Genomic DNA, 18,943 nt, shown 5'->3' on the forward strand with positions numbered 1-18,943 from the left:
ACCTCTACTTTGGGACTGCAATCAAGCGAATGAGAGCCGTCAAATATTTAAGGACTGCTTCAGCCAAATGTACCAGAAGGTAGACTTTGAGTAAAACTGGATAGAGACCTTTATTCTTACGACAAAAGTGAAAGCTTCTCTATTGCAGACCTAATGCTTACAAGAATAGAGGGTGACTTCACTGCAATAAGGTCCTCCAGCCACACTGCCTTCATTATCGTCCTCAAAACACATGCAAAGACCTGTTTTTTTCTCGCACATCTACAGAATAATCGCTGTGATTCTTTCCTTGTTGAATTGAAAACTCCTAATGTAATTTGGAGGGGAGTTCTTGAATGGGCATCTTCTGTCCTTCATCTCGTAATGTTTAATTAGGCCATTCACATTGTGTCTGCTAATCATCATCTTCATCTACTGCTTCCTCCACTTCTTGCAGACAGTCTTAGTATCAATAACTTGAACATCAGAAGAAAAAGGGTCATTAGAGAAGACAGAAGGCAACAGAAATCATTCAAGCAGCCACCAGTGCAAAAGGTGGAGAACACTGTGTTGCCATTTAAGTGAAACCCTTACGGTTAATCAGAAAATAAACTCTCAGATCCCTGGATGATCGGAGGCTAGAAATGCTGGCAATGAAGTTTTGGGATAATGTGCTTAGCACACATCATCTCCTATGGATAATCGTTGCCACCTTCTTAGACCAGATTCACTTTTACTGATAAAAAATAAAAAGTCAAAATTATTTTGAGATCCTTCTCAAAGTTTGATTTTTTTTATCCTTACTATTTTCATTCTTTGAAGTCCTAAACATCCAGATGGACCTTGAGCAGTGAGAACCGTGGGGCAACCAATACATTTATAGGGCTAATATTTACAAAGCTTCAGTGACTGACAAACTAGTAGCTGAGGGAGAAGTTGATGAAGCGGTCAGCATAAAACAAGTTCCATTGGATGGGTCTGTGGTGGTTTATATTTTAATGGATGAAAAGGAGTGAATAAGGCCATTTTCAAAAGAGTCTTTGTCAACTTGACAGAGAGATCTTGCTAGGTGAGATGTTTCGCTTATTTCTTTTAGTCCATGAGCGTGACAGTAGATACAGCAACCTTAACCAAGAGAAAGACATCTCCCTGACCTGTATCACTTCAAACAAATCCGCCCTTTTACTTCTTGCAGCATGAGTAGCATGATGCATTCTGTTAACTGGAAGTGCAAACAGCAAGGACTCCTCTCTCAGGAAGAGAGTCCTGCAATGACACACCACCACAATGGAAATTTATAGGGTGAAATGCGTTAGCGTTGCCACATACGGTGCAGGCATATGGGGATATGCAGATGTGGGCTCAATCCAGGTTGCTGAAAATATGTTTTTAAAATTCCTATTGATGGTTCCAAATAGTACCTCCTCCTTTGTATGCCACATGGAATTAGGATGACTTATATTGAAGATATTATAAAGATTCAACCTGTCCTCCTATGGCACAGGATATGGACCACAGAGGAGACATATTTTAATAGGGAAATTTTAATGGATAGTATGGGCCTGGATGGGACAACAACGATTGGATGGCTGTCTTATGTAAAAATGTTTTTAAATAGTTTAGGCTTATATACATTTTTTGATAACCCATCTACTATGGTTGATATGAGCAGAAAAAATCTTAAGTCTATTTGTCTGAACTTTTTGTCCGAACAAAGAGTGCACCGAATTAAACAAAATCTTGGTTCAAGCACACAATTTCATTTTAACCACCATCTGTCTTCAGCCATACCTACGCCTGCCAATGAAAGGTTATGACCGTTTTTTGCTAACGAGGTTTCGCATGGGTTCCATACATAGATTAATTAGTTTTCCCGTAGCCAAGGATTGGTCAAAAGTGGTTTGTAAATGCCCCTGTGACGATACATCTGAACAGTCAATGATGCATGTATTATTTTTTTTGTAAATTGTATTCCCTACCAAGAAATAAATGGATCGTACCTATCCTAAAAGAATCAGGAATGAGGCTTTGTCGCCCTGCTCTTTTCGTACTCCAGCAACTAGAGACAATTGTGGTTGTATTTTCAGTATCTGACTTTTTAAAAAGTGTTTTTAGACTGAGAAAATCAATTATACTGTGATTTATTTTTATGATGTTTCTCTTTTTTAAAGCATTTTTTCAAAGTAAATTTGTAATGAATGACTAATTGTATGTGCTTTTATGGTTGTATATATCTATAACCAAATAAAGTATTTTTGATCTGATTTGATTTGACAAACCACCATATCTTTGCTTGTCTTCTACTCTTGAAATACTACGAAACGGGAAGCAGGCAATGGCACAAAAGTACACTTCGTGCCAGTATTATAGACTCTGAACATTTCTTTTATTCCCCTTTGTTGACTGCTAAGCCATGATTCAAGGTTAAGAATACGCTGGTTGTTGAACGGCAGAAGTAAACGCATTTCCTCTGATCTACCAAACCTAAAGCTGGGCCTGCATGAGGCCCACAAGGATGGCAACTGAGAGGAGATGAACCCCAGGAGAAACCCACCATACAAAGAAAACGTATTTCTTGGTGGACAGTTTTCTTGTCAGAATCACTTTTAGTAGTAGAAATTCTCAAAAGAGCAGAGCACGTTGTACAGTCTCCATAACACATCACTAGTTATTTTTGTGTATAAAACAAATCTTTTTTTTTTTTTAAGTATTTCTTTTTATTAAAACAAGGCATCAATGAACACAGCGGTGCATAGTACAGAAGAGGGTCATTCAGCATCAACATTCAATACAAAAATTCTTGATTAGGAGGGGGGGGGGAGCAATACATCGATATCATAAATGATCGGATCATGGGGAAATCAGGACATCAAAGACTACACTTGCAGGTGGTACACAAATATTTCCTCTGTAATCATTCCAAGGGCTCCAAACATTGTTCCACTTCCGAGGACGACCCCATGCCAGGTAAACAGTTTTTTCATGGAACATACACCAATCCATACTTTCTTTCCACCCCTCTATCATTGGCGGCCTTTCAGAACCCCACTGCTGTGCTATATTTCGCTTAGCGATCATGGCCCCCAACGTGACCCATTGGGTCTGTGCGGTATTTAAGTCCGTAGGCTCCCAGATATTCAGCAAACATCTCCTAGCCTCCGGCAAGAGAGCCACACCCGTCACTTCCTGCATAACATTGTGGACAGAGCCCCAGTAATTCACCATATGTCGACATTCCCATATGATATGAAGAAACATCCCCAATTGACCACATCCCCGCTTACACAGACTCTCCTCCGCTAGACCCATTTTAATCAAACGTGGACCCGTGACATAGACTCTGTGGAGTATCTTCAGCTGGACAAGTCTCAGTCTCGCTGGAATCGCCACCTCCTTCTGAGAGGAGATCGCAGATTGCCAGTCCTCATCATCAATTTCGAGGCCATCTCGGGTCCACTTCTCCCTAAGATCTACTTGAAGATCCACTCTGTGATTGATCAGTTTTTTATAAACAAGAGAAAGGGTGCTATCGGGCAGATGTCCATCTAGTATACGGTCCTCCAAGGGGGACGCCTCTGGTATCCCCTCCCCCTCGGGGAAGACCGATCTCAGTGCATGTCTAACCTGCGCATAACAAAAATACTCCGTACCACTCAGCTCGTATCAGTTTGTAGATCAGCAAATGACTTAACCTTCCCCTTTGCCCAGAGATCACCTACAGTAGTAATCCCAATCAGTTCCCATTTGTCAAAACCCTTTGTTTTCCATAGCTTGCCAAACCTATCCGATCCAAAGAGTGGGGTAGCCAAAGTCAAGCGGTCGTTCCATCCAAGCGAATTAGTAACATCATGCCATATGCGTACCGCCACCCTGGTCGGCCCTGTCAGGGTTTTCTCTACTGATCTATTGTAGAACGCTCTGCTATAACTACCACCAGGAAGTACCCACCTATCCATGACATAGCCGGGATCTGCATCAGATCCGCAGGTACCATGATTTATAGCCCCTAGTTGCGACGCCCAATAATATCTCTTGATATCAAGGAGGGCGATCCCTCCATCATACCACGGGAGTGTTAGCTTGGTCAACGCTATACGCGGCCTGCCGTCCCAGAGTAGTTTACGCTGCAAACCCTCCACTTCGCGAAAATAGCTAGCAGGTACCACATCTAAAGTGTTTTGGAGGTCATAAAGAAAACGCGGCAGGGACATCATTTTAAAAAGGGCCGCCCGTCCCAACATTGAAAGTGGAAGTTTCTGCCACCCAACTACATCACTTTTCAGCCGAGCCAGTGGTGGGAGAAGGATTCGCTCATACCGGGTCGTAGGATCCATGGAAATATAGACACCAAGATATTTGAACCCCTCCCTTGCGATTTCCAAAGCAAAACGGGGGCGTCACCACATAATACATACAGATAAGATTTCGCCCAGTTTATAACCAATCCTGAATTTCTGCCATAGGACGCCAACACATCACAGAGAACAATAAGGGACTTCCGTGGAGAGGAAAGATAAAGCAAGATATCGTCAGCGTATAAAGAGATCCGATCCTCAAACTGCGGAGACCAAGGAATACCCTTGATCGAGGGCTCCGAGCGGAGCCAGGCAGCTAGGGGCTCGAGAGCCAGCGAAAACAGAAGGGGGGAAAGTGGGCAGCCCTGCCTAGTGCCCCGCCCAAGACAAAATGGCACAGAGACACGACCGTTAACTACTACCTGCGCAAATGGCTCAGTGTACAATAGGCGTACCCAGCTAATGAACTCTGGACCAAAACCAAATTTTGCCAGAACAGCCCATAAATATGGGCATTCCACCGTATCAAAAGCCATCGTCGCGTCAAGTGACGCTATGATTGCAGGCTCTTGCAAGGTATGCGCCCTCGCAAGAACCCCATGTAACCGCCTCAGGTTCAAAGCCGTATTTCGATGTGGAATAAATCCCGATTGGTCAGGATGTACAAGCTCACCAATGACTTTGATCAATCTATTGGACAGTATTTTGGCCAATATCTTGGGCTCCGAGTTCAACAATGAGATCGGCCTCTACGAGGCGCAGCTAGCTCTGGGCTTCTCCTCCTTATGTATCACCACTATCGATGCCAGTCTCTGATCCCGGGGGAGCACACCACACTCTCGGGACTCCAAAAACATATCTCTCAAATAGGGGGCGACTCTATCGGGTCGAAGTTTGTATAATTCGATAGGGAGACCATTGGGACCCGTCGCTTTTCCGGAATTCAAGGAACGCATTGCCAAAGCTACCTAATTGGCGGTAAGCTTACCGTCCATGAGGTCACGATCCTCCATAGATAGACACGGGTGCTTAATATATCTCAAAAGTAGACACAAATCTTCCTCCGGTCTATCTGAAACAGAAGTGTAAATAGTATGGAAGTATTCAGCGAAATGGTCCACTATCCCCTGTGGGTCGGTCACGCAAATCCCGTCTGTAGTGTCAATCTCTGGGACGACCCGATCTGCTCTATCCCTCCTATCCAACCAGGCTATCAACTTACCTGCCTTGTCCCCCACATCATAAAGACGCCCCTGCTGCTCTCGACTTAGAGCTCTCACGCTGTCAGTGACCAATGCCCTATACTCAAGCTGCTTAAGCTGTAAAACATGCAGTCTGCCACGGGTCACCTCTTGCTCCAATTCCGTTTCTATGTTAGCTATTTCGGACTCAATTCTCACTACATCCTCCTCTTTCTGCTTTTTAACACCTGCAATCAGAGATAAAGCCTGACCCCTGACTACAGTCTTAAAAGCTTCCCACAACGAAATCGATGAGGAAACCGATCCCTCATTATCTTGAAAATAATGCTCCAACACTTGTAACAAATCCTTTCGGATTTTGGGATTTAGCAGATACCAGGGATTAATGGGGGCTACTCTACCACTGGAGCCAGATGCAAAATCAAATCTAAGCCAGAGAGGAGAAAGAGCCGATATACCTCTGGCCAAATGGCGTACTTCAACAATAGACGAGGCCTGGGCCGCAGGCACCAGACCATAGTCAATCCGAGAGAGACTACCATGAGCGCCAGAGTGGAAGGTGTATTGCCGCTGACTAGGATGAAATAATCTCCAACTATCAACCAAGCCCAGTGCCTCCACGAAGTCCGGCAGTCATCTTTGAGCTCGCCTCAAATCCGGTGACGAAAATCTGTCTAAGGTGCCTGAGACTACAGCGTTGAAATCTCCACCCAAAATCAACAGTCCACTAGAAGATCCAGTACAATCTTCCCCAACTCAAGAAAGGTCGTGTTTTGCAGACCCGGAGGGACATAAACCGAAACCAGAGAGAGAGTACGCTCCTCCCAACGTCCCGAAACCACAGAGTATCGTCCCATCTCATCCGTAACAACCGAATCAACCACGAATGGGAGAGAACCCCTAAGGAGGATCCCGACACCCCGGGACCCAGAAGTAAAACCCGCATGCGCCACCAGCGGATAGCCCTTCCTATTCATCGCCTTACATACATTTCCGACTAAGTGAGTTTACTGAAGGAGGACCACATCCGGGGAATGTCTTTTAAGGAATTGTAGAACCCCACTACGCTTAATTTTATCCCCCAACCCATTGACGTTCCAACTCATTACCCTCAGCCCCCTACCCCCATCATGAAACAGCAGGAAGACCCAACCCTCCTCCGAGCCCCGCACCATAAAGGAGCAATCTTGAAATACAATGCCTTGTGAAAACACATACAAAACACCACAAAACAACAGTTCCCCCCCACCTCCCCCCAAACATCCCGTTATGCTACCCCCCTCCCTGCACCCCTGCTCACGACTCTCAAGCCTCCCCAACTTGCAGTGTGCCTGTCGCCCCCACATCTAGACTAAACTACAAAAAGTAAGTCCGAGGAGGAACGAGACCTACCGATAGCCCGTTTACCCCCCCTTATGTATTGTGCTTAGTTGTGAATCAAGACAGTACAACAATGGATCTTTCCCAGCTCTTCCTGGGTCCCAGAACGACATGCCTCATTCTTGTTCTTGCGCACCCTCTTCTTCTCCACTCTGTCTCTGGGGTTCCTGCCGGGCAGTCAAAGTGTCTAACCAATCTGCAGCAATCTCCGGCTTATCAAAGAAATAAGTTCTCTCTTCATGTTCGATTCGTAGCTTAGCCGGGTAAAGCATGGCGTATTTGAGTGTCATATCACGAAGCCTTCTCTTCACCCCCATAAAACTCAATCTCTGCTTCTGGACTGTTTGCGTAAAGTCTGGAAAGAAACTGATGGACGAGTTTTCATACTTCAAGGATCCTCCCGATCTGGAAGCCTGGAGGATTGTGTCTCTGTCTCTAAAATTGAATATTCTGGCTATCAAGGGCCGAGGCGGGCCACCAACAGGCGGTCTACCTCCAGGAATTCTGTGTGCCCGCTCGACGATTAAGTACTTGCTCAGGCCTTTGGGTCCAAGATGATTGATTATGAGACCCTCCACAAAAAGATCGGCTGCCTGCACTTCCGCATTTTCCGGCACCCCAATGATACGAATGTTATTCCTCCGGGCCCTCCCTTCGAAATCCTCCAGTTGACGGATAACAAGGTCATTGGAGGCTTTCAGAGTCCGTACTTCAGATTGTAGCTCTGTGACATCATCTGTGAGACTAGCCGTTTTAATGTCCAAAGACTTCACTTTCTCACTCGTCTTTGTGAGGTCCGCCCGAATCAAGTTAACCTCAATGGAAACCGCATCAAGTTTATGAGCCAGGGTCTGCATCTTCTGTCCAAGCGAGGACTTGATCCCATCAATGGCGGCCATCACGTCTTGCAATGTAGGCTCAACTTCCAGGGCAGAGGCGTCCTTTACTCCTTCCTGTGACTTTCCCAGTCCACTAGGTGACCCCTTAGTGTGTGCGTATCGGTCCATGTTGTTCGACTGCGTATACCGTCCCCCCCTCTGGTGCTCTTCTGCTGCCGTTTGTCCCCCTCCAGCTTGGTCGCTATTTTGGGACAATCCTATATTCGTCGTCCAATCCGGGGAGGTGGCACTCAGCAATAGTTGTTGGTGGACCACTTCAAGTCCCTTGCTTATGACCCTTCAGGATAATCCGTCAACCATCCGTGACTGCGCGGTGCCCACCAGTTAACAGAGAGATCAAGTTGCGATCGCCACACGACACTGCACGGGGTCAAAAGCCACGTTTGTGGGGTCCGTAAGCCTCCACACTTATAAAATGTCCAAACAGCAGGGCTCACTGATGTCAACTGGGGTGCCCAACAGTCAGACGCACACTTTGGCCAGATCGCCAGGCGTACCCGTCAAAATCGAAAGTGAGGCTGTGGGGCCAGACCGGTCACTGCTGGTATACAGCGCCGTTGTTGTCGAACTACGCCACGGGCACTATGCCAACCCAAGCTCCGGGCATCCGAAAGATATAGGCCGCCAACTTTCCGACCCCATAACTCCGGTTTCCGGGGCGCCTTTCGGGATGCGGTTTGCAGCGTTTAGATCTTCTTCGGTTCAACTGCAAGAAGCACTCCACAGCAGACCGGATTTACGACAGGATATAATCGGGGGACTACGGGGGTCTCGGGAGCCCCAAGCTCACGATGCCATCTTGGATACGCGCGAAGCTCCTCCTATATAAAACAAATCTTGATATGGCCTAGGAGAGTGTAGGTCTAACCTTTTCACCTTAAATACAACCTTGAAGTCACAAACAATGAGGTGGATGGCTACACAGAGAAATACAATAAATGTCTGTCATTAACATTGCTATGTTCAATCAGCTTAAGCCAGACAACTAGGACTAATTTAAAAGCATGTGATTGTATAAGAGATCCACTGCCCCAAGAATTTGTTTTTTGTCGTGTGTATACTCACTTAGGCGATAGTGGACAATAGTGGACAGTAGGGTTTTTACCAGAAGTGATATGCTACAACGAGTCATTTTTATTGAGAAATACTGAAATTGCCACTTACGTGCCTAAAATTAGCAATAAGGAAATTATCTGCTTTAATCATGAAGTGTCATTGCTTGCATAAAAAAAGCGTTTTCACCCGTTTACAAGACATAAGCTTGTATTTTTCAAGCATCCTTTACCGACTTGTCCGATTTGAGATTTTCATATAGCCATGGCACACTTGATGTATACAACTAACAAATGAAAACATTCAAAGGCAAAGCTTCATATAAAAAAATTCTAAGAAAACATCTTACTTGTCTTCTTTAAACCGTCCTCCCAGGTAACTTTTGGTCTCCATCCTAATTGGTGTATTTTGTCTAGCTTCATTGGGTATTTTGCATCATGAGAAGGTCTAATAACAAGAAACGGAATTTTACAATGTAGTTGACTTTTTTAAAGAATAGCATCATAACTTTAAAATAATTACTAACATGGAGAGGGGGTAACTACATCATTAGTGGGATATTTTTCCAGAAAGAGTTTTATCAAAGGAAAACAGCACTGAGTTTTAAGTAACATTTCCACTACCCTGGGGACAACAATAGAGAACCCATTATCTAACTTAAGGTACAAACACACTCAAAAACAGTATTTTTGCTCAGAAAAGTACCGACTATAAAAATGTATGCATTCTATAGATAACGATCCAAAAGGGCTGAGAACTGTAGCAATGATGCAAAACAATGATTATTACAAAAAGATCATATGTAAGAAATCAACATTACCCAATAATAAACCTGGCATAATTTCCCAAGTCATTTCAACTCTGGCCTCCTGTTCTTGACTGTGCTGAACTTCGTTTTTGCTGGTGTTAGGATTCTGGGTACTTTACTACTGCTGACCAGTGCTGAAGTGCATGTGCTCGGTGTCCAAATTTAATGGCAAAGATTGGCATATTTTTTTTACTAATGCGTTTCTAGCACTGTGCACTGTGTGCCCAGGGCCTGTAAATCAAATGCTACTAGTGGGCCTGTAGCACGGATTGTGCCACCCACATGAGTAGCCTTTCAAACGTGTCGCAGAGCCTGTATGTGCAGTTTTTAACTGCTATACAGTCCTGGCATGTGCATTTGTGAAGTTCTTAAACCCTTGATGTGCTGGTGGCTACGGCCAATATGTGACATTTTAAACGTGAGAACATGTTTATCAACTGTCCAACCTTGTTTAAAAGGAGAATCATGCCTGCTATCAAAGATCATGAATTCAGTGACGGTGAACAACCTTTACAACAAAACTATTACAACGCACTACCATTACAACGCGGTCATTACAACGCAAATCATTACAACGCATTGCGCTGGGGGGCGCTCTAGGATAGGGAATAAGTTTAATTTTCTATCCAACACCTTCCCTAGTGTCCACGGGGACTGGAGTTGGAAGAGAAAATTATACTTACCACTATCCAGCATATGCGTTGTAAAGGTTTGCGATGTAAAAACCGCGTTGTAAAGGCAGGCGTTGTAATTGCCTGCGTTGTAACGTCATACTTTCTCAGTGACTGTTAACTCAAAATGTCCATGTTGGCCCTACCCTTGCAAGCACAGAGCACGTTTGAGCCATCTGCATTTTATTGGCATGGAGAACTTTGGACCAATGGGGGCAAATTGGAAAGCAGTAATTGGTTATCCAAACTGCCCTTGATGTTCCCTATACTAACAGCCACCCAAGTAGGGAGCCCTGATTGTCTCCGTCGTACTTTCCAAGCACACAGCACTTTAGCTCGGGGGCAGTAATGATGAGCTAAAAACTCTTTTAGCTCTAAGTGTCCTATAACCGTGTGCTGCCTCGAGGTCTCCATGAGTAAGAATTTGTGTCATGGTCCTTATTCTGGCGACCAATTAAGTATGGAGAACCTTGTTTTTCCAGCATGTAGTCTGGAAGCACTTTCCGCTGTAAGCACCTTATAACTATACAATGGTATGTGGTTTCCATGATTACGGGCCTGTGTGAGGCGAAAACTTAGAAATGTGTTTTGCTTTGTGGTTTTCACGACTAACGTAGGATGTGAAGTGAAAGTACATGTGCGATGTTGGCCACCTGGGAATCGGGAGCTTAATTCCCACTAGAGATCACAAACTTGATATATTGATTTTATCATGTCTCATATTTTATATTTACTATATCTGCTGGATGTTAAGATTTCAATTAATTGAACATTAATAAACATCATGAGGAAACATAAGGGTGCGGGAGCTATCATTGTATCTGAAGGGCGCACTGGCAAAGTGTTGGAAGATTAATCTGAGTGACAGAGGGCAAAGGAAGGGGTTTGGCTATGAATGCACTTAAAGATCAGACAGAAAAAAGCAAGCCGGAGTGGAAAAGGAAGCCAGCTAAGAGCACCAAGATGAGGTGAGGTGAGGTTTAATAAAAAAGATGCAGCATGTTAGAGTATTCCTTACTAGAGGCAACAGCAAACAAGCAAGTAATAAGGTTGAAATTAAACAAAAAAAAGCTAATTCCTTACCGGTCACTCACATACTCAACCCATTCTTCTGCCTCAGAGTCTGAATTTGTCTTTTTTATCTGATAAAAAAAAGCAATATGTCAAAACAAGGCACAGCTTTTTTCATGCAGCGTTAATACAAAATTCGTAAAATGAAACTTCCCGTTACGTTTTAGAAACCCACAATAATGCCCTGATTACGAGACATGGAATGAACAAATACCACATGGAACTGGTCCAAACATGCAAAAACACCACAGGCTACATTCTTAGCCAGAGCTATTTACACATGTTCTATCAGGGAACATGGTTTTGGCGCTTTGCACATGTTCTGGTCACATAGGCAAATAAAAAGTGAGCCATTACAAACGGGTGGTACAAAAACTCAAACAATGGTACAGAAAATCAACAAAGTGAAACAAAAGGGGATGATGGACGGAGCGTTTGAGCAAATCAAACACTCACCCCCAGTCAACTGATCTGGGTTTAATCCATCACCATTCTTTAGCTCACTCGGCCACCCCAGTTCAGACATGGCCATATGCAAATCAGTCTGACCCTGTGCCTCATGGGAACAGTCCAGCCCGAACTGCCAAGCCATGTATTCCCTGGACCGGAAACAAGCATCCTGGGACCGGTTTCGGATTCATAATCCTCATCAGCCAGGCTATCTTGAATTCAGTGGCCAAGTGAGCAAGGGACTCACGTCTGAGCATAGCCTGCCAACTTAGGGCGAACAAAGTGAAACAAAAGGGGATGATGGACGGAGCGTTTGAGCAAATCAAACACTCACCCCCAGTCAACTGATCTGGGTTTAATCCATCACCATACTTTAGCTCACTCGGCCACCCCAGTTCAGACATGGCCATATGCAAATCAGTCTGACCCTGTGCCTCATGGGAACAGTCCAGCCCGAACTGCCAAGCCATGTCTTCCCTGGACCAGAAACAAGCCTCCTGGAACCGGTTTCGGATTCATAATCCTCATCAGCCAGGCTATCTTGAATCCAGTGGCCAAGTGAGCAAGGGACTCACGTCTCAGCATACCCTGCCAACTTAGGGCGAACAAAGTGAAACAAAAGGGGATGATGGACGGAGCGTTTGAGCAAATCAAACACTCACCCCCAGTCAAATGATCTGGGTTTAATCCATCACCATTCTTTAGCTCACTCGGCCACCCCAGTTCAGACATGGCCATATGCAAATCAGTCTGACCCTGTGCCTCATGGGAACAGTCCAGCCCGAACTGCCAAGCCATGTCTTCCCTGGACCGGAAACAAGCATCCTGGGACCGGTTTCGGATTCATAGCCTGGCTGATGAGGATTATGAATCCGAAACCGGTCCCAGGATGCTTGTTTCCGGTCCATTAAAGACATGGCTTGGCAGTTCGGGCTGGACTGTTCCCATGAGGCACAGGGTCAGACTGATTTGCATATGGCCATGTCTGAAATGGGGTGGCTGAGTGGGCTAAAGAATGGTGATGGATTAAACCCAGATCAGTTGACTGGGGGTGAGTGTTTGATTTGCTCAAACGCTCCGTCCATCATCCCCTTTTGTATCGCTTTGTTCGCCCTAAGTGTGGCAGGGTATGCTCAGACGTGAGTCCCTTGCTCACTTGGCCACTGGATTCAAGATAGCCTGGCTGATGAGGATTATGAATCCGAAACCGGTCCCAGGATGCTTGTTTCCGGTCCATGGAAGACATGGCTTGGCGGTTCGGGCTGGACTGTTCCCATGAGGCACAGGGTCAGACTGATTTGCATATGGCCATGTCTGAAATGGGGTGGCTGAGTGGGCTAAAGAATGGTGATGGATTAAACCCAGATCAGTTGACTGGGGGTGAGTGTTTGATTTGCTCAAACGCTCCGTCCATCATCCCCTTTTGTATCGCTTTGTTCGCCCTAAGTGTGGCAGGGTATGCTCAGACGTGAGTCCCTTGCTCACTTGGCCACTGGATTCAAGATAGCCTGGCTGATGAGGATTATGAATCCGAAACCGGTCCCAGGATGCTTGTTTCCGGTCCATGGAAGACATGGCTTGGCAGTTCGGGCTGGACTGTTCCCATGAGGCACAGGGTCAGACTGATTTGCATATGGCCATGTCTGAAATGGGGTGGCTGAGTGGGATAAAGAATGGTGATGGATTAAACCCAGATCAGTTGACTGGGGGCGAGTGTTTGATTTGTTCAAACGCTCCGTCCATCATCCCCTTTTGTATCGCACAGAAAATCAACAAACAAAAATGCTAAAACACATAAAAGATAATACAGGGCAAAACACCACTCAGAAAATGCACTGAGTTCAAATTGTGGACAGCAGTTCACACAATTTTTAAAAAACTGCTGTTTGTAAACCCCAAACACTGACTCTGAAAGTGGGAAATAAGAAGCAGGGCCTTTAACATATAATTAGTGAGATCCACCCGGCCGATTGATTGGTTACTCATGTAGATGTTTGACGATGGTCATTTATTTGTTAATTGTTAATGGATGGCTCACAGGTGGTGGGGTATGTGCTTATTGACAGTTACCGTTATTTGCTGTAAAAAAGAACTCACATGCACCTTTGTATCAATGAGGGTCTTTAAGACCACTTTCTAAAAATGTCTTCTTAGAAATTTAGCTTTCCCATTTGTGATGAGCTCTCACGTGTTCCTGTTACGGTTGTACATCTGAAGATCCGGATCCATGGTAATGTTATCATCAATTGGGTTCCGTGAGATTTAGGTTCAGAAGTCTACTGTAGTCGGGAAAACTTATAGGCTTATTTTACCTGCCTATTCCTATCACTAACTGCCCAAAGCCTCCCCACAGAAGGGGGATTCTTGCTGTAACAACCAGTGACATATGTATATAGTACTCTCTCACATTGCTCTATCCAACATTGTTTAACGTCTCTTTTGCCAATAAAGAAATTTGACACAAAAACCAATCATTGGTGTGGTAGTCTTAGCCTGACCTTACGTCTTGGAAAAAAGATCATCTTATGCACAAGCATTACTAATTACACTTAAATGTTCGGTGGTGCCTGGGGCCACGTTGTAAATTACAGAGTGCATTTATGGTAAAGTCAGGTGTGTCCTTACTGTCCTGCGTTTATGAGTCCAAGAGAGGAAGCTTGCAACCTAAAACAGGAAGGCCACAAAATGCATCAAAAGGTTATTTCTGCTTTGAAGGGAAATCGTATTTGTTGATTACAGTGTGCAATTGCAAGCAACTCAGGCTCGTTTCCAAAGTTATGAGTTTTCAGGCTCGAAAGCGGAAGTCCGTGAGCTCAAAACATGAAGAACCACCCCAAAATGTCATCACATAGGCTCACAAACCTCCTGTTCTGGTCTCACTAGATCAGTAAACTGCAGAAGACAGGATATCTCATGGGATAATTTGTTCTTCTTCTTCCACTATACAAAATTCTTTCCATTGGAGAAAGAAAAAACCTGCTATTTGTGCATTGCTATCATTCTGCCTTCCAATTGAGTTACTTGAAACAGATTTATGGGACTTGAAGACGATTATGGCTTCCTCTGCTGGGGAAGAGGGGGTCATTTCACAACACGAGTCAGAAGAAGGCGCATCAGAGACTAGACTATCACCAGCAGCTTCATCTTCTGCATAAGTCACTGATGTGGCAGATTATGAATAAAACCAGGATGGAACCAAACAGTCTTGTGCTTAGGAGTATTTTCTCCCCAGTACATTTTTATAAATTGCCTACTTTTCTAAAAACAAAATGGTGGAATCTCATCACAGTTTGCATTCAAATCCTATGTCTCTAATAAATAAGTACAATTTTAAGATATAATAATCTCTTTAGATCAGGGGAGTGTCCTGAAAAGAGGTATACGTGTAGATATAGGGCCAAGGTGTGGCACTAAAAATAATTAACAGTTAAGAATTCAGATGCTTGATGTACAACCAACAGCGTTATGCAGAGGGATTTTAGAACTTAGAGCAATTCTGTTTCTGTATCACACTGCAGGTGCTAAACATTTCATTTGAAAGGAGGGGAACTTTATCAGAGTTTTGTATTTTGAAACAATAGTGGATACTATATTGTCATTTAAAGCATGTGGAAATTCCATTTTTTTTTTAAGGATAGCAAAAACTTTAGTCTATGGTTCATATATATGCACATTATTAGAAGAGCTCGGAGGATAAAAGAAAGGTGCACAAATGCTTAAGAATAAGCATGAGTTTAAGATTACTAGCAGAGACTTATAATCAATCATTGAGTTAATCAATCAATCGAACAATCATGTGTTTGTTAAGCGCGACTACTCACACGAAAGGGTCTCAAGGCGATGGGAAGGATGGGAGGTGCAGGTTCCAGTCCATCAAGGAGAGGGTCTGTCGAAGAGGCAAGTTTTGAGGTTTCACGTGAAGATGGGGAGGGATGTTGTCTGTCTGAGGTGGAGCGGCAGGGCATTCCAAGCTCTGGCCGTGAGTAAGGAGAAGGAGCAGCCTCCCGATCTGGGCTGATTGTAGGGTTCTTTGAGGTGCGTGAAATTTGAGTTGGCTGTTCAGGTATGCTGGTCGGGTGTTGTGGAAGGCTTTGTGGGGGAGGATCTTGAAGGTGATCTAGCCTCGATGGGGAACCAGTGGAGTGTGTGCAGGTGCTGGGAGATTTGGAAGTGTCTTGACAGGTTGAGGACCAGTCTAGCGGCGGTGTTCTGGATGTTTTGTAGCTTGCACATGAGATTTTGGTTTATTCCGAAGTAGAGTGGGTTGCCGTAGTCGAGTCTGCTGGTGACGAGGGCGTGAGTGACGGTCTTTCTGTACTCAAGGGGGATCCATTTGAAGGGTGTGAAAGTAGGAGGATGCAACAGAGTTGGTCTGGTGGTCCATTTTGAGCTTGGAGTCCAGGATGATTCTAAGGTTCCGTGCGTGGTCCGTGGGGGTGGGTGAGCTTCTGAGGGTGGGGGGCCACCAGGTGTCGTGAGTTGTGGGTCCATGATGAGTACTTCTGTTTTGTCAGTGTTGAGTTGTAGGCAGCTGCTTTTCATCCATTTGGCGACAGCTTCCATGCCTTTTTGAAAGTTGTGTTTTGCTGCGTTGGGTTCGTGGGATAGGGAGAGGATGAGTTGGGTGTCGTCTCCGTATGAAACAATGTTGAGTCCATGGGTTCTGACGATGGGGGCGAGCGGAGCCATGTAAACGTTGAAGAGCGTGGGGCTGAGGGAGGACCTGTTGGTAGGCATCCAATAGAATAAGTTCATGTGTCCTCTATATGCTTCAATTGTTAAATAACAAAGGTGACTTTTATTAAAAATCTGTGCCAAAGTTACATGGAAGGGTTTTAAAAAATGTAAACTAGGTAGAAAGCTTACCACATCGGACAGGACATGATAATTCCAACAAAGATGCATAAATCCTTCCTAGCATGTAGGTAAGAGGCCACCATTTGGAAAACACTATCATACCTACTGTGAACTTGGGCGTCATTTTCCAACTCTGTGGTTCTAACTTGTACAGTCTTCGAGCAACTGTAGGATTGTAGTCATCTTGTGTATACCATCTAGTGAAAAATAAAAGTAATGGGCGTCTTGTATTTTTCAGTTTGACTTATTAAACTCTGAGGTTATACCCTAGGCAAACTTTAGGTAACTATGGTTGATGCCATCGTTGGCATATAATATGATAAACCAGGTGATAAAAATAGGTTGCCAATTAGAATCGCAATTTATCTGAAAATGTAATATTTAAATTTCACAATTTAGTGAGGCCCTAAAGGTATTTAGAAATATCTCCTGTTCAAATAAGCCTTTTTTAAAATGCAACATTATTTGTATTGGCCAAATTAAGGAAGCGGAGCCCGAGACGAAGTGAAGCAACAACTATTCCTAGTGCGATGTCAACTGTAATAAGACATTTTTCAATGTTAAAATGGCATTAGCACAGACTGTAACAAATCAAAATGTAATGATGCACAATTTATTAAGTGTACTAATCAATGTAAGTAGTTTGTGTAATGATGATTATGGTATTACATGTTGAATACAATGATGTATTGTATAAAGAATATAGGAATATGTAGCACAACCTTATCCTCAAATTAATTAATTTATTGAAACAACTTTGGATAAAACCCAAATCAGTAACGTCAATTACTTAATCAGGAATAAAAAAAGAAGAGAAGAAAAAGATAATTGGAAAGTAACCATTAAACTGCTGCAAATGTTATTTAAATAATCTGAGTTATATAGACCTTAAAGTAATAGACTTTTCTGTAAATCCGAGTGAGCAAAGTAACCTTTCCCCAGACCTGACAGTCAAGGAAGCAGCGATTTGTGAATGATTGCACTGATGCCAACACAGCAGCCTGGCAGATGCCCAGACAGGCAAACTCTTATTACAACCACAATAGCAACCTTTACCACTGGTAGAATGGGGACGAAATGTATTCAAGGGGCTGCTTCTTGGCCCGTGCATAACATGTTGATGCAAAAGATTATGCACCTTGAGAAGCCCCCCCTAACCTTGCCTTTTCTGCCCTAGCAAAACCCACAAAGAGCTGGCCATCACACAAAGGGCCTTTGAGCGGTTGATGTACAAGCTTAGCATCATTCCAGGGTCAAGGCAATGGAGCCTCTCCTCTTCTTTAAAGCAGAGAGGTGGGGGCAAAATACACGTACAGAGTGATAACTGGCAAACATGGAAGGAAATCTCACAACTTTAGGTAGCAATGCCAACTTGGTCGTCAATACTAATTTTCCAGAAAGAAAATGGAGTAAGGCAGATTACTCACATGGTGTGCAGAAGGATTGCAATAAGACTGTTGTTTAGTGTTAAGTACCTTGAGGAACTGTTGTGCATAGGTTTAAAAGGAGTGCACATGAGAAATGTCAAGAAAAAATTCAGGTCTCATTGAGACATAATAAACAGCTGGGGGGTGTAAACGGGTCTCAAAACATTAAAAAAATGCATCACAACCAGCAAGGTTAACAAAAAGGTCGGGTAAATACAGAAAGGCAGGAAGGACTGACACATTCTTTTACTGTGCCCACCACTAGGCCTTGCTAGGACAATGAAAGAATTAACAAATGAGCATGAGAAGGTTTGGTCCATAAGGTGTCAGTGTTCCGAGCACCACACCAAGAACAAGTTTGTACCAACACAAAACGCGGAAGAGCATCTGGAAGCAAAGATAACATCAACCACCTTGGTCGTAACGTCAAATACATGTAGTTTCCACTGCTAAATCTACACACAAGGAGGTATAGGTTGCAGAGACTTGGATGCAGGAACTAGCCCGAGCTCCCTAAGTTAAAGCCTGATTGGAGGAAAAAACTCATGATCTGGATCTCTGGATGGGTATCACAGTCTCTTGACACAGACTGGGCCAACGAGAATGACTTGGGCCCAATCTATCTTGATCTTCCTCAGAACTCGAGACAGGAGAGGTAACAGAAGAAATGCCTACAGAAGTCAGTCTTCCATTTCAACTGGAGAGTGTCTCCTAACATGAGCCTTGTGGGAAACTCCAATGAGCAGACATGTTGACATAGACAATCTTGATGGTGGCTAATAGATTGAGTGAGGGCATATCCCCCTGATCGAAGATATCGCAGGGTGGAAACGCCACTCGTGGTCGGCCAC

General features: G+C 44.1%; 1 protein-coding gene across 2 annotated transcripts in view; it reads right to left on the bottom strand.

The window, feature by feature from the left end:
• The window catches only part of TGDS (TDP-glucose 4,6-dehydratase), a 465,036-nt gene that overhangs the window by 15,386 nt on the left and 430,707 nt on the right, over positions 1-18,943 (bottom strand). The window contains exons 10-11 of one of the 2 annotated variants that reach the window (XM_078657602.1): positions 11,371-11,429; positions 9,158-9,255 (exon numbers count right to left, since the gene is read on the bottom strand). In XM_078657602.1, coding sequence (XP_078513728.1) covers positions 9,158-9,255; positions 11,371-11,429 — 157 coding nt within the window. Of the gene's footprint in view, positions 1-9,157; positions 9,256-11,370; positions 11,430-16,770; positions 16,863-18,943 lie in introns of those variants that run through there. The other variant, XM_078657603.1, reaches the window with a different exon arrangement.

The sequence above is a fragment of the Lissotriton helveticus genome, chromosome 8 (genome assembly GCF_964261635.1).
Source record: "Lissotriton helveticus chromosome 8, aLisHel1.1, whole genome shotgun sequence".
Taxonomy (NCBI): Eukaryota; Metazoa; Chordata; class Amphibia; order Caudata; family Salamandridae; genus Lissotriton; species Lissotriton helveticus.